The 15,531-nt window shown below is 38.2% G+C and overlaps 2 protein-coding genes across 3 annotated transcripts in view; one reads left to right on the forward strand and one right to left on the reverse strand.

Annotated features, from left to right (window-relative positions):
* Positions 1-15,531, reverse strand: part of Hn (phenylalanine-4-hydroxylase) — a 331,150-nt gene that overhangs the window by 147,185 nt on the left and 168,434 nt on the right. The window lies entirely within an intron of this gene.
* The window catches only part of LOC137621361 (ribosomal RNA processing protein 1 homolog A-like), a 98,003-nt gene continuing 88,466 nt past the window's right edge, over positions 5,995-15,531 (forward strand). The window contains exon 1 of the mRNA XM_068351660.1: positions 5,995-6,256. Within this exon, the coding sequence (XP_068207761.1) occupies positions 6,103-6,256 (154 nt within the window). The 5' untranslated portion in view covers positions 5,995-6,102. The remainder of the gene's footprint in view (positions 6,257-15,531) is intronic.

Genomic DNA, 15,531 nt, shown 5'->3' on the forward strand with positions numbered 1-15,531 from the left:
CTCAGACGCAATCCTAAAGGGGGTTCATTCCTTTAGGGAGGACTGAGAGGCGATATATATACTCTATTAGACAATTAATCCCTTTACTCAGAAAAGGGATCAAGGCTAAATAGAGGGAATGCCAAGGCAGGGGATGAAGGAAGCATATAGGGGTCCTAAGGTTAGGTTAGGCTAGAAAGAATCACTGACTAGCCTATCCCCTATATGGTCCCTGAAGGCGAAAACATTTGCATCACTAGTCAAAAGTATTGTAAAATAATAATGCCACTATCTTCATAACTTAGTCTAGGATCACTAATAAATCATGCATGAACACTTGTATGTAGGCTCCTGGCCTGGGGGCTATAGTAGCCGACTGGTATGAGGTCAATCAATGACCGATAAAAAGCGTCTAAACACGATATAAAAGTTCCTAGCTATGAAGACTAAATAAACTAATGTATTCGATTAGTATATAATGCCGGAAGCGTTGTTGTGGCTAACTAAATAAGACATGCAAAACAACAACGACGCCATAAAATGGCGGGTCCGGTAGAGGCACAGCTCTGCCACAAAACATCAATTATTTCGCGAAATAATATTTACTTTACGGCCAGAGCTTAATTAAACAATACTGGAACCTTGTACTCAACTTTCCAGAAGAAGGCGAGGCTGAAGGTAACGACATAGCGAAGATGCAAAGCGATAAAGTTAACACAAGGGAAAATCCGTCTAAGTAGGGCAGCTACTAAACAAAGGATGAAGACGCGCGTGACGTCATTAGAGCAATGGCGTCCGTTTGTTTACGTCTCGAGTATCAGTAGTAGCCACGAGTGAGATTAGCTGTGGAACGGCTCCCAGCTATTCTCAGCCCTTACACACCGAAGCATTAACTCTGTTCGGGGTGGAGATAGCTATGTGGCACGTTCAGACATGCGTGTCCCCTGTTGTATTACGATGTCTTAAAGGGAAACCTTTGAGATACTCGCTCCAGAAGTTAGAATTCTGTGATAACCTGTGGTTAAATTCTCTGGGAATATCTTAGTAGTCTTATACCCAAGGAAGCTACCAAACAGGAACCTTCCATCAGGACGCCATGGCTTGAGCCCAAAAAGAACCATACAAAGAAACCCCTAGGCAAACTAAACCGCAAAGGGGTGACATGATATACACGCATGTACTAAAATGCACCTGATTATTACATGATGACAAATTGTAATAACTTAAAAATGTAAATATACACTCCTATTAATCTATCCATTAAAATAAATATATGAATACAGCCATTTTTTACATTTTGAAGTCGTTTGATATATCATGTTTACAAGGGACTAAGTGTAACCATTTATATTTTGTTAATATCTAGTTCAAAGTATTAAGTTGTTAACCGAATTTAGAAGAAATATACGGATAATCCTTTGTTTGAGATGCATTTAGGTAAAATGATGGGTTTTTTTAAAGCTACGGACAGGGAAAACTTTCCTAGAGACACAAACTCTTTTCATTCGCCAGACATTATAGTTGTCTTCACCATAAATAAAACACTTACTTTTTTCAGCTTTCTTCCCCCCTGCTGTGTGAATGCTTCCTCTATATTTCTTCTTACTCATACTCTTCTCCAAAACGTGATTAATTGTCTTATTCCAGGAGATAATTACCCACACTAGTGAGTACACGTTCAAGAAACACGGATTCTTAAAACTAAAGAAGTAAAAGAACTCGCGGATGACGGTATGTTTACTAAAATTCTTCTTCTTTTAACTTCACGGACATATTCCCTCACCCTCTCTGTGCATACCACATAACTATAGAACAATATCAAAAGAACACAAAATAGAATATTCAAATTTGAAAAGAATGGGTGACGGTGTATGAACGAGGGAAGAAAAAACGATATTATGTTAAGCTACATATTAAAATAACAACCAGACAAAACAACAATGAAAAAAGTAAGTTAGTCAAATAAATTACTTACTTTTACTTTTACTTTTACTTTTACGGGTTTATTTCTCGCCCTCCATCAAACAATAAAGGTCTGTTCAGGCGGGCCTTGGTGTGTGAAAAAATAATTTCTTTCCAGTTAATATTTTGCTCTGTATCGTTATCAGTTATTTCGCTAGCATTTGTATTCAGGCTTAATAGTTTTCAGGTCACTATTATAACACTTTCTAAAAAGATAAGTCTTCAGGTTTTTCTTGAAAGCTGCCACATTATTGCAATTCTTGACATCGAGTGGAAGGTCGTTAAAGAGTCTCGGTGCAGCATAGCTGAACGTTCTTCCTCCTATTGCATGATTCACACTAATTTCGAATAGTCTATGTGGGTCATCTGCATGTCTAACTCTTACAGCGGTGCTGGTAGCTTCAGGGTAGGGGACCAAGCAATCACGAAGATATTTAGGCTTATCACTTGTAAGTGCTTTGTGAGTCAACAAGCAAATTTTAAATTCAATTCTAGCCTTAACAGGTAACCAATGTAGATCGATCAGTGCAGGAGTTATTCTCTCCCGAAATTTAATGCCTTTTATCAGTCTAGCCGCCCGGTTTTGCACATTTTGAAGCTTTCTTAGTAGTGTATTGGGCAATTTGTAGTACAGAGAATTGCAATAATCAAGCCTTGATATTACATGACTCATCACTAAAATTTTTGTACTGCCCTCTGTTAAATATTTTCTAATAAATGCTATTACGACACAGAAGCGTGCTGGTGTCAGGTAGAGTTACAATCTCCGGATAAATTATGACACTCACAGGCTCAGAGTATCTGTCTATAGCAATGCCAGGATTATTCAGGGTATTTGAAATCAAAGCTATTTCAGACATATATTGTTACCAAGCAATGCAACGTTGTGACACTTTTATATAAACTTTAGATGAAGATCGCCTAAAATCAAAGATGATTATGGAAATGTTTAATTTGGTTAGATTAGTTTATGATTGAGGACCATGAAGCGTGAAATAGGCGATGAATGGAGAAGTATTTGATTTAAGAACTCAAGATAGTGACGAATGGCGAAATCTAACCGAGCCCCTTTGCGTCCATAGACGTAGGAGATGATTATATATATATATATATATATATATATATATATATATATATATATATATATATATATATATATATATATATATCAACCAATTGAACCAATAACCCTCTTAAACATAAGAAGTGAATTTCCTCTAAAGACTTGTAACTTATTTTATTCATTATTATCAACGAAAATGTCTATTACATATTGTTTGAAACCAACATCTGAAGAATTTTGCAATTAGTATTTTAAATAGTGTGACTTTTAAGTGGCTCTCTCTCTCTCTCTCTCTCTCTCTCTCTCTCTCTCTCTCTCTCTCTCTCTCTCTCTCTCTCTCTCTCTCTCTCTCTCTCTCTCTCTCTCTACTTACTTACTTACTTTTACGGGTTTATTTCTCGCCCTCCATCAGACACTAAAGGTCTGTTCAGGCGGGCCTTGGTGTGTGAAAAAATAATTTCTTTCCAGTTAGTATTTTGCTCTGTATCGTTATCAGTTATTTCGCTAGCATTTGTATTCAGGCTTAATAGTTTTCAGGTCACTATTATAACACTTTCTAAAAAGATAAGTCTTCAGATTTTTCTTGAAAGCTGCCACATTATTGCTATTCTTGACATCGAGTGGAAGGTCGTTAAAGAGTCTCGGTGCAGCATAGCTGAACGTTCTTCCTCCTATTGCATGATTCACACTAATTTCGAATAGTCTATGTGGGTCATCTGCATGTCTAACTCTTACAGCGGTGCTGGTAGCTTCAGGGTAGGGGACCAAGCAATCACGAAGATATTTAGGCTTATCACTTGTAAGTGCTTTGTGAGTCAACAAGCAAATTTTAAATTCAATTCTAGCCTTAACAGGTAACCAATGTAGATCGATCAATGCAGGAGTTATTCTCTCCCTTAGTTTAATGCCTTTTATCAGTCTAGCCGCCCGGTTTTGCACATTTTGAAGCTTTCTTAGTAGTGTATTGGTCAATTTGTAGTACAGAGAATTGCAATAATCAAGCCTTGATATTACATGACTCATCACTAAAATTTTTGTACTGCCCTCTGTTAAATATTTTCTAATAAACGCTATGTTTCTCAAGTGATAGTTACACACTTTCACTGTGTTCACAATTTGGTCCCTCATTGACAAATTACAATCTATCAGTACACCCAAATTTTTCACAACAGGCACAATCCCAACATCAGCATCACCAAATTTCATACTTTGAATTAACTGGTAATTCTTCAAAGCCACCTTTGTGCCAAAAAACATACATTCTGTTTTATCATCATTCAATTTGAGCTTTTTCCTCTGCATCCATGTTTTTATTTCAGTCATTATCACATCAATTTTCTTCTCTGTATCTTGTGTTGTTGAAATTGAGAGGTAAAACTGAGTATCATCTGCATATAGTTTAAAGCCCACTTTTTGTTTTTTCAAGATGTGTGATAGCTCGATAGTATATATGTTAAACAAGATAGGGCCCAGAACACTACCCTGTGGTACACCCTTCATAAGAATTCTCTCATTGGATCGGTTTCCAGAAACTTCTACAATAGTCTTCCTGTTCACTAAGTAACTTCACAAATATTTCAGTGCTTCCTCAGTCACTCCAATGGACTTTAAGTCGTCAAGTAAGTACTCGTGCACAACAGTGTCAAAAGCAGCACTAAGATCTAACATAATCAAAATTCCACACTTTCCCTCATCAAGAAGACCTATCATATCATTCATTATTGAGCATAAGGTAGTTTCTGTAGAATGATTAGCTCTGTAGGCCGATTGATTTTCCGGGAATACCTCTAACCCATCAATATGTGCCCATAATTGCTCACTTATGACCTTTTCAATAAGCTTTGACATGTAGGATAAATTTGAAATGGGCCTATATGAATTTAGCTCGTTTACATCACCTTTTCCTTTGTAAATTGGTTTGATCAACGCAGTTTTTTCACAGCTAGGAAAACAGGATAGTGATATACTTAGGTTAATTATGTTCAGGTAAATATTATATACAACTTGCTTGTTTGGAGCTTCACTTATTGAACTGTTTGGGAAAGGGTCGTTTCCACAATATGTATTCTTCACCTCTCTCATAACCTTTAACAAGTCGCACATATTTATTTCCATAAATTTTATTAACTTCTTTCCCTCCTTCACTGGCATAGCTGACTGTCCTTCCAAGTGATTTTGGGGGAAACCTCTATAGATTTTATCAATTTTTTCATTGAAGAATATAGCAAATCTCTCTGCACAAACATTGTCAGGCAAGATATATTTTTTCTTTAATCCCATCAAATCATCAAGGTTTTTGTGAAAGTCCTTCATGTTATTGGTTTTCTTACATTCGCCGTTGTAGAATTTTCTTTTTTGTTTTTTCTAACAGGATGTTATAGTCATTTCTGGCCTTATTATATAGATTTCTGGCTTGTGAGGATTTGGCTCTTTTCCATCTACCTTCCATCTTACGTCTGTGTCTTTTTGCCTTTAATAGCTCACTATTATACCATCTAACATTTTCTCACACACACACACACACATATATACACACACACATATATATATATATATATATATATATATATATATATATATATATATATATATATATATATATATATATATATGTATATAAACACACACACACACACACACACACACACACACACACACACACACACATACATATATATATATATATATATATATATATATATATATATATATATATATATATATATATATACACAGTATATACTACACAAAGCCCACTATCTACAATACTAGTTGCAAAATACCTGATGTGTAACTTTCAAACAATGTGCAATAAATATTTTCGTTGGTGATAATGCATAAAATAGATTGCAATAGTCTTTAGAGGAAATTCGCCTTTTTTATGTTTAAGAAGGTTATCGATTTTATTGGTTGTTCTATAGAGTTTGGATCTGGAATACTATTGAATGAAATATGAAGATCAAGTCTATTTTCCAACGAGAAATAAAGACGAAGAAGAAGAGCTGGTTCCCTTTCAGTTGAAGTAAGCATGTGTGACTCCACTTGTAAATAGTGTCGGCGTTTTCGTGCAATTTCTCCAAACGAGGCAATTCATTGTCATGTCTTCTGGAACGTCATCTTTACCAAACGTTCGAGGCAGCATGCAGGAAGTATTATTTGCTCAGCGTCTTGCAGACAATGAAAAGAAAGTTAGAGACAGAGCCCTGAGGAAGCTAAAGGTGTTCTTGAATCTGAAGTCATCAAGTGGACCTGGTAAGGTTGCATTAGTACCGGGTAGTTGGTAAATGGGTAGTTTACTGTTTAATTGCTAGTAATGCTTGACTTAGTATAGTTAGATTTAGGCTTGTTCTTTTCAGTCTAGCTATTAGAACTGCCTTAGTTTTACCATAGCTCTAGTGGAACATCCACAGTACCGTAACTTGTCAGTAGGTTACAGCGGAACTCTTTAACTTTACCCTTACGCTGTTTAAACGTCAGTAAGTAAAATCGCAGTATTCTAGGTCAGTTTGTAGATATTTACTAAGTTACCACCAAATCAGGAGCTGTCCTGCTAATCTACCTGGCTCCTATAACCCTCCCCTAACAACCCCCACTCACCCCTCTTATTCCTAACTGCCGAATATAGGTTATGAGGTTCAAACTAGGGTATTTTTGTAGTGAATTACATGGCAATGTAACCTAGGAAAAAAACTACCGTTTCTTATAGAAAAAATAAAATACGCTCTTCAAAAATGACACTCGTTTCCGTCGCAAATGAATAGTTTCAGAAATATATATACATCTATATCCTACGATAATGGGGGACCCCCAGTGGGAACTCGGGGTTTTGGGTGGGGAAAACATACTGGGGAAACGATATATAATTGTTTTCCTATAGTAAATAACGTGAATTAACCGAATTTGATGTTCATTTCAATCGGAAACAAACAGATCAACCAATTCGGATAACTTTGAGTTGCACGGTGTCACTTCTCTTACGAACGAACGATAACATTAGCATCGTTACCAATAGTACACAGTGTTACCAACGTTGACGTATGGTACACAGAGTTACCAACGGCACGCTGACATTACTAAAGATAGTAATGATAGATATTTCCATATGTATTCTAAATAATTTCTCCATATAAGTTTTACTCAATATATAAAAAGTACAAAAAGGGCACAGAACCTAACAAACCCACCTAACCTAGCCTAGTAGTATGATAGGTCACAAAATAACATTTGATCTACATCGGACGTTGGCAGCACTGGTTACTGTATTTTTTCATGACGCAATCTTTGTAACGGCGCCTCCAAAGTTTATCCAGGTATACTGTTTTGTATTTTCCTCCGGTTATTATAATTTCAAGAAGGTAATGTATAGAGAAGAAAATGCTTGTTTTACGTTTATATATCGATTCCCCAGTATGATTTCCCCACCCAAAACCCCGAGTTCCCACTGGGGGTCCCCTTATTATTGGAGGATATAGATGTATATATATTTCTGAAACTATTAATTTGCGACGGGAACGAGTGTCATTTTTGAAGAGAGCGTAATTTTTTCTATAAGTAACAGTAGTTTTTTTCCTAGGTTACATTGCCATGTATTTCACTACAATGAAACCCAAACGAGTATTTAGTAGCGGTATGGGATACTCGGTTAGTGCACGAATGTTGTGCTACGTGAAAGTAAAACCGGTCAGTTTAGGTAAGGGGTAGGTTTGTCCCAGATGGTAGAAATCGCACGTTCAGTTGTGTTGGGGAATGTAAGGATTTTATGTTTACTAGTGGTGGTGCACGGGTTAAGATTCTCTCAATAATATTTGATAAATGGGTGGAATCCCTTAACCCCATCGATGAGTAATGATATTTCACAGGGTTAGGTTAGTAGGAAATGTGAAGTTTTGATGGTTATTGTGGTAAAACAGGTAATTTCTAGCATGTCTCTACATATAGTATCTTTTTGGGGTGTATGTATGATAGCGGCCACCTGTATGTTTGATTACGGCTAACTTAGAATACTGCAGTGTAAGGGGGTCGCATGGGGCGTAGCCCCGTTTGGTAAGTAGGTTAGGACATGGCTTGTAGGTTAGGTTAGTTGATGTCCATTTTTAATCCGCACGAGAGGAACTGGCTGCTGATATACAAAGGCTCTACCTTTTTTTTAAAGCTAACATTAGTTTTTATTAGAAATGAGTAATTTCAGAGATACAGTATTTCCTATTAAGAATATGAAGAGTGAAGGACAAACTTGGGAAATTGTGTTCTTCATTTTGTGTTGGAAAAGCAGAATTATTAAAATGTAGGAATACATAACCACTGATAATGGGTTGATGTCAACAGCCAGTGTGTGTGTGAGTGTGCTGATGTGTGATTGTGTGCTCTAATATTTAAAAAAGCTTCAAGAATAACATACTCAAGCACAAAAAATACTGAACATGGTGCCAAAGGGAGATTCAGTGAAAGGTGCAGTGGGTGCGAGTGTGAGAAAAAAGGTAGTGAAATGTGGAAAGGGACAGGAAGAATATTCAAGCAAATCGGAAGAAGAAGAAAATATGGCTGGTCCAAACAACTGCGGATGGTGCAAAAAACCGGTAAGGTTGTGCCCAACTAGATATGAATGAATGTAGAAGAATCAGCAAATCCAAACATGCCCGAGGGTTTTGTAGTAGGTGTAGGGGGAGTTTAAAAAACTTGAAGGTGAAAAACAAAAAACTAAAGAAGCAATGTGATGAGCTAAGGGATAATTTCATAGGGCTACAGGACACCTTAAAGAACAAAAAGAGAGATCAGAGTCTTAGTGGATAATAATAGGATAGGAACGGGTCAGTTAACAAGGGAGGAAGTTACGGCGGAGATGATAGAAATAAGGGAAAAGGAGAAAAAGAAAAACAATATAGTAATTTTCAACATGAAAGAAAGTACAAAAGATGATACAAATGAAAAACTGAAAAATGATTATGATATATGTAGAAGTTTTATTAAGTTGAATTAGGAATGAACGATGTGGAAATTGAAGAAGTGGGTAGGTTAGGCAAACCACGAGAAGAAAGAGAGGGACGGGAACAAAGACAAAAACCTAGGCCCCTGCTAGTTAAGCTTAAAAGCATTTGGGAAAAATGGGGAATAATTCCTACAGGAAAACATGTAAAGAAATCAACAAAAGAGGAGTTGAGACATGTTTTCATAGCACCTGACCTCACTTTTAAGGAAAGGAAGCAAGAAAGGAAGTTGCTAGAGGAATTGAGATAGAAAAAGCAAAAGGAGACCAGGGGTAGTACATAGAGAGAGAACTAGTAAGAAATGACAATTTTTATCAAGAAGCAAATGCAAGCAGAACTAAGTAGAAAATGCATAAATTTAGACATAAAAGTTAGCCGGTGTAAGAAAATATGCCCGTTATTTATTCAAGCACTAACCAAACAGAAATTAATTGTAGAAAATGAGATGAACACTAATGAAATTGAAATATTTTGTTTGATAGAAGCTCACCAAAAGATAGATAAAATACAACTAAGTAAAGGCCTGTTAAAGATAGAAAAAAAGAAGGGATTTTAAACATAAAAAGGGTACAGTAGTGGGTTAATGTTGATTTAAAAAAATAACGATATCACTGAAATAGAGGAAATGAAACAAAACACACCGATGTAATAATGGTAAAATGCAAAATATACAACTTAATATTTCTGATAATACTAGTATATTTTGCAGCAAGAAATACAGAAGATAAAAAAAAAAAGAGATCAAGAATTAAAAGCAGAATGTGAAAGATTAATGCAAAAGGCAGGAGAACATCTCCTTTACTAGTGGTAGGGGATTTTAACGGCCATTTGGGATTTCTGGGACACCAACAAGTTAACAGAAATGGGGAGATGGTGCTCGATTTGATGAATAACCACAGCCTAACATTATTAAATGGAGATGAAAGGTGTTCAGGACTATACACTTAGATTAGACAAGACCAGTATAGTGCTATTGATTTTGTTCTTGCAAATATGGTATAGAAACTTTAAATGCATGAAAATAGATGAAGATAAAACAGTATAAGACAGCAGATCATAACTTAGTAACAGTAGAATTGGAAGTAAAAACAAATAGAGAAAATAACTACAATAAAGGGAAGTGGGAAGAAATTGCATATTATAGCAATGACACAAAAGATATAGACGAATATGTGAAATCCATGGAGAGAAAACTTGTTAGCAATGATGTAAAAAGCATTGAAGAGCTAAACATAATAATGGCAGAAATGAAACGAACATTTGGCCAAAACGTTTTGGGGAATTGTAACAAATGATGGGAAGACCAAAGAACAACCTTGGGTAACTGAGGAAATAAGGAGAAAGATTAAGGAAAGAAAGGAACTTGATAGAAAAAAAGAGAAATGAAGAGGATATTAGGTTTAAAACAGAATTAGAAGAAAAATACAATCATAAGAAGAAAGAAGTACAAATACTGGTGAAAGATAGTATAACTTTATATGAGAAAAAGACTAGGAGATAAGAGATGATAAAAATAAACTATGAGAAAATATAAACAAATTAAGAAATAGCAACAAAATAAAAAGCGAGGCAATGCAATTACTGTATATGGAGATAGAGGAAATAAATTATCAGATGAAGAGGCTAAAGAAGAATTAGTCAAATTTTGGAAAGCGGTCTACAATACACACGAAAATAGGATATCAGATCTGGAATGAGAAGGAGAGTGAATTTTTCAATATTAAACTTACCCGATGATCATATAGCTGCATCCCTGCTGCCCGACAGAAAAAACCTACGGGCGGAATACGCCAGCGATCGCTATACAGGTGGGGGTGTACATCAACAGCGCCATCTGTCAAGTAGGTACTCAAATACTCGATGTCAACAAAGAACCAATTTTCCCTCTGTCGTGCCACTGGCAAGACCTACTAAATACGCCGTCCCTAACTGGATTTGTTTTCACAACGATTTGGTGAAGTACACTATTCCAGTTTTGAGCTTTCGCTATGCAGGGGTTTTATCTTCATTTCAAAACTTGAACTCGTTTTGGATAGATTTAATTATGGTGACGAAGAGAGTATGGACTCTCTTTCACTTTTAAATGGCCGACCCTTCCCTTAGACGGAAGTGTTGGTGACGAAGAGAGTATGGACTCTCTTTCACTTTTAAATGGCCGACCCTTCCCTTAGAGGGAAGTGTGTTTAGGTTTTTGGTAATTTTGCTTAACAAGTTATAGATCTATTTATTTTATATCTCTCCGCCTTTATAGGCCTCTTCGATTAACTTTCCATTTAATATAAACTTATAAAAATTAATTTTTATGTTTGTTTATATGCGACCTTTCCTAATAGTAGGCGGTCCTTACTTGGAACCGAAGTTAATTAACATTGAGCCCGTCATATCGTATTTAACCTTTTAAGAATTTAATTCTTTTTTAATTTTAATTTTTCAATATTAAACTTACCCGATAATCATGTAGCTGTCAACTCCGTTGCCCGACAGAATTCTACGGGAGGGATACGCCAGCTATCACTATACTAGAAGGGGGTGTACTCACAAGCGCCACCTGTGGCCAGGTACTACAGTACTTGTTGTTGACGCCACCTCACTTTTTCCTCTGTCGTGCTTCCGGCAAGACGTTCTGGGATACGCTTATGATTTTGGAGTATTGTTCACGGTTTGGTGAAGTATTTCTCTAAAATTTGCAGCTATTCGCTATACTAGAAACTTCTATATTAGCTTAGTTAGCTTTTGGAATTAATTTAATTATGGTGACGAAGAGAGTATGAACTCTCTTTCACCTTTAAATGGCCGACCCTTCCCTTAGACGGAAGTGTTGGTGTCTTAGAGAGTATAGACTCTCTTTCTTAATTTTGCTTAACAAAAGTTATAGATTTATTTTATATCTCTCCGCCTTTTATAGGCCTCTTCGATTAACTTCCTTTTATTATAAAATTATTAAAATTAATTTTTATATATTCGACCTTTCCTAATGGTAGGCGGTCTTTTCTTGTACCGAAGTTAATTAACATTGAGCCCGTCATTTCGGTTTTACCTGTTAACATATTATGCTATTTTAATGTTTTTGAAAGAATTTCTTTGATAGTCTCGTACTGTTTTCAAAGTTGAACTAACGTTTTGTTTTGTCTCTGCAGTTGTTGACGTTTCAGAACGTTCAACTTGTGCTCTATCGTTACGATAGAGAGAGAATTTTCACGGTGTCACGTTGCAGTAAGAGTAACCGTGTCTAGCGTTTTGTTCATTCTTTCTTAACTTAATGGTTTTAATTCTACAAAGGAACTTTTCATTTTGGGAAATATTTTCCTTTAACAATAATATGTTTTAACGATATATATGATTGGGCTCTTCTCTCAGGTTCTAAGTCAAGAGAGAGAGAGAGAGATGGAGACGGAGGGAGAAAGAGGAGGATAAACGTTTCGTTCAAGCGAGTAACGTTGTTATCGTTTTTTCTCTTCTCCCTAGTCTCTTGAGGGGAAGAAGGTAAACGTTTCCAGAGTTTTATTCTTGTTCTCAAGCTTTATGCGGTGAGAGATTTTAAACGTAGTTTATTTGATCTAGTGTTTAGTCTCTTTCCAGCCACTGAATTATTTATCTTTCATTAGATTTTTCTGTTACATTGTAATTCTGTTTTCGCAATTACTAACTTTTGAGAAAGGATAGAATTGCGTGTTTCAGGTACAAACCACTTAAAGTTTCGAGTTCAGTGAAATAAGTGCAAACAGAAAATCAAAAGTGATAAGTGATTAGCGCAAAGTGTGTCAGTGTTGTGCGTGAGGGTACTTCTGTGCGTGCCAGTCGTCCTCCCAGTCCGGGACCTCTTGCAAGCTCCCAAGCCCAGGGGAGAAGCAATGTCGAAGGGCAAAAGGGTTCGGCAGGCCTTGATCGGCGCACAGAAGTATCCTCGGTGGTTGCGGGCGTGTCTTAAGAGACCGTCACTCCCACCCGCAGACGATTGAGCCCTTATTTTGCTCGTCTGCAGAAGAAATTTCGGGGAGAAAACGCTGGTCTCAGGTCTCAAGACCTCTTAAACGTAAAGTCCAGACCTATGCCAGACGTACGAAGTTAGAGTTCAACAACCCGGATGCAGTCATTGGGTTAGCTCTGACTCTCCTCAGTCTCAGGTGACTGCACACCTACTAAGAGAGGTAAGGCGATGCCACAACAGACCTTATCGTCTGTTGATCCCAAGACGACTTTGCTGCAGTCCATGCAGTCGCAGCTTGGGGTCTTAATGCGTGAGTTTCAGGCTGAGAAGGTTACACCTCCTCCTGCGATCGCTCCGCCTGACCGCAGTACTGCCTGCCAGGCGTACGATGTTGAGGCTCCTCAGAATACCTTAGCACGTTCTGAGTTTACTGTTTCCAGTGGTGTGCAGCTCCCTCCGCCTTCCTTAAGGCAACCTCAGCAATGGGAACAGGAAGATTATTCCATACTTCCTCCGCTTCCACTTGCAGTTCCACCAGTGAGGCAACACTCTCTTGAGGTACAACAACCTCTCCCATCCATGAGTCAGTCTCCTCAGCTCTCGCTGCAGCGAGCTCAACCCTCCTCAAGGCAACCACGACACCTTAGCCTTGCGCCTCAGGAGCCTCAACTCGCAAGACAATTACTGTGTTCTGCGCAGCCACTACCTCATCGCTCACAGCTCACACCTCAGGAACCTTAACTCGTTCCTCAGGAACCTGCTACTGCGCATCCGCAACCCTTACAGCAAGCGCAACTCTTGAGGCAGCAACCTCATGCTATGAGTCAGCCACCTCAACGCATGCATCTGCCACTTTCTCCTCAACTTGAGGAATAACAAATGACAATAATAACACCTCATTACTTTCATAACTTGCATTTGTAATCATATACATGTATGCCTACACAAACATTATGATAATGGAGGTTATTTGTCTTACTTATATAAAAATATATATGTATTCCTTGCAATATATTTTTAACAATATCGCAAAATATGGCAAAAATATCTTCAAAACAAAAATGAATCATGAGTTATGAATGTAAGGTAAATATTATGTTGATATTAAAACCCCATGCAAGCATGCATGAAGCACTCTAGCACTGGTCATGGAATTTCTGAGAAATGTTAAACGCCATGCAACACGCTCTGCTTACCTTACAGCATGCTCTACATACAGCATGCTCTGCATACAGCATGCTCTGCATACAGCATGCTCTGCATACAACATGCTCTGCATACAGCATGCTCTGCATTCAGCATGCTCTGCATTCAGCATGCTCTGCATACAGCATGCTCTACATACAGCATGCTCTGCATACAGCATGCTCTGCATACAACATGCTCTGCATACAGCATGCTCTGCATTCAGCATGCTCTGCATACAACATGCTCTGCATACAGCATGCTCTGCATACAACATGCTCTACATACAGCATGCTCTGCATACAACATGCTCTGCATACAACATGCTCTGCATACCTTATCGCATGCTTCTCAGTCATACATCTTTGGTTGTTGCCAACTCACTAGACTGTCAAGCAGTTTCATAATGTTGCCTTCTAGTCTGCTGCTTTTGCACCATTGAAACCCTCACTGAGAGAACTTAACTTTTCTCGGATATGGTCCCTGTAGATGAGAAAGTGCTTTTCTCCCTCCTTCTGATATTCCCTTGAGGACTCTGTCATTTGGAGAGGAGCCTTTAGCTGCGTAGCCTCCTATGGACTTTTACTTAAGCATGACATGCTTCCAGGGAAGGTAATGGTTCCACTTCAGTCACTAACCCCGTCTGTTACCACACCTGCTCCCATAGACCTTGAGCTGTGTTGCAAGACATACAGTCCAAGCTTAGTCCTTGTTAAAGGATTTTTTGTTTACGGAGTCAGTGTGTCACTGGGAAGACGTTCAACAACCAGCAGAAGTGACTTGTTGTGACGCAGTGCGGCAACCTCAGCAACCCGATAAGGAGTTGTCTGTACGACCCAGACAGTCTAGACAGCTTCGGGTTGTCACTGTACTTCCTCGCTTCCCCATGGTTGACAGTTCACAGACTGTGCAGCAGTACCATGATCTTGTGTCCGGCTCCGTCAGACGACTGGCTTTTAAGAGCTCCCACAAGTCGTCGCTGTCTGGAGATTCTCAGATGGACTATGGATCTGACCAAGGAACTGGGCCTCCTGGTCAATTTTGAGGAGTCTCAGCTCATCCCATCCCAGACCATTGTCTCCCTGGGTATGGATCTTCAGAGTCGAGCTTTTCGGGCTTTTCCGTCGGCCCCAAGGATCTTCCAAGCCCTAGAATGCATCCAGAGCATGCTGAGAAGGAACCGATGCTCAGTCAGGTAGTGGATGAGTCTAACAGGGACACTTTCATCGCTAGCCCTGTTCATCGTGTTAGGGAGAATCCACCTCCCCCCCTTCAGTATCATCTAGCTGCTCACTGGATAAAGGACATGACGCTAGAGACGGTCTCAGTTCCTGTTTCCGAAGAGAGGAGGTCTTCTCTCGCGTGGTGTTAGAACAGCTTTCTTCTCAAGGAAGTCTACCTTTGGCTGTTCAGAAACCCGACCGCCGTCT

This window comes from Palaemon carinicauda, chromosome 28 (assembly GCF_036898095.1).
Source record: "Palaemon carinicauda isolate YSFRI2023 chromosome 28, ASM3689809v2, whole genome shotgun sequence".
Taxonomy (NCBI): domain Eukaryota; kingdom Metazoa; phylum Arthropoda; class Malacostraca; order Decapoda; family Palaemonidae; genus Palaemon; species Palaemon carinicauda.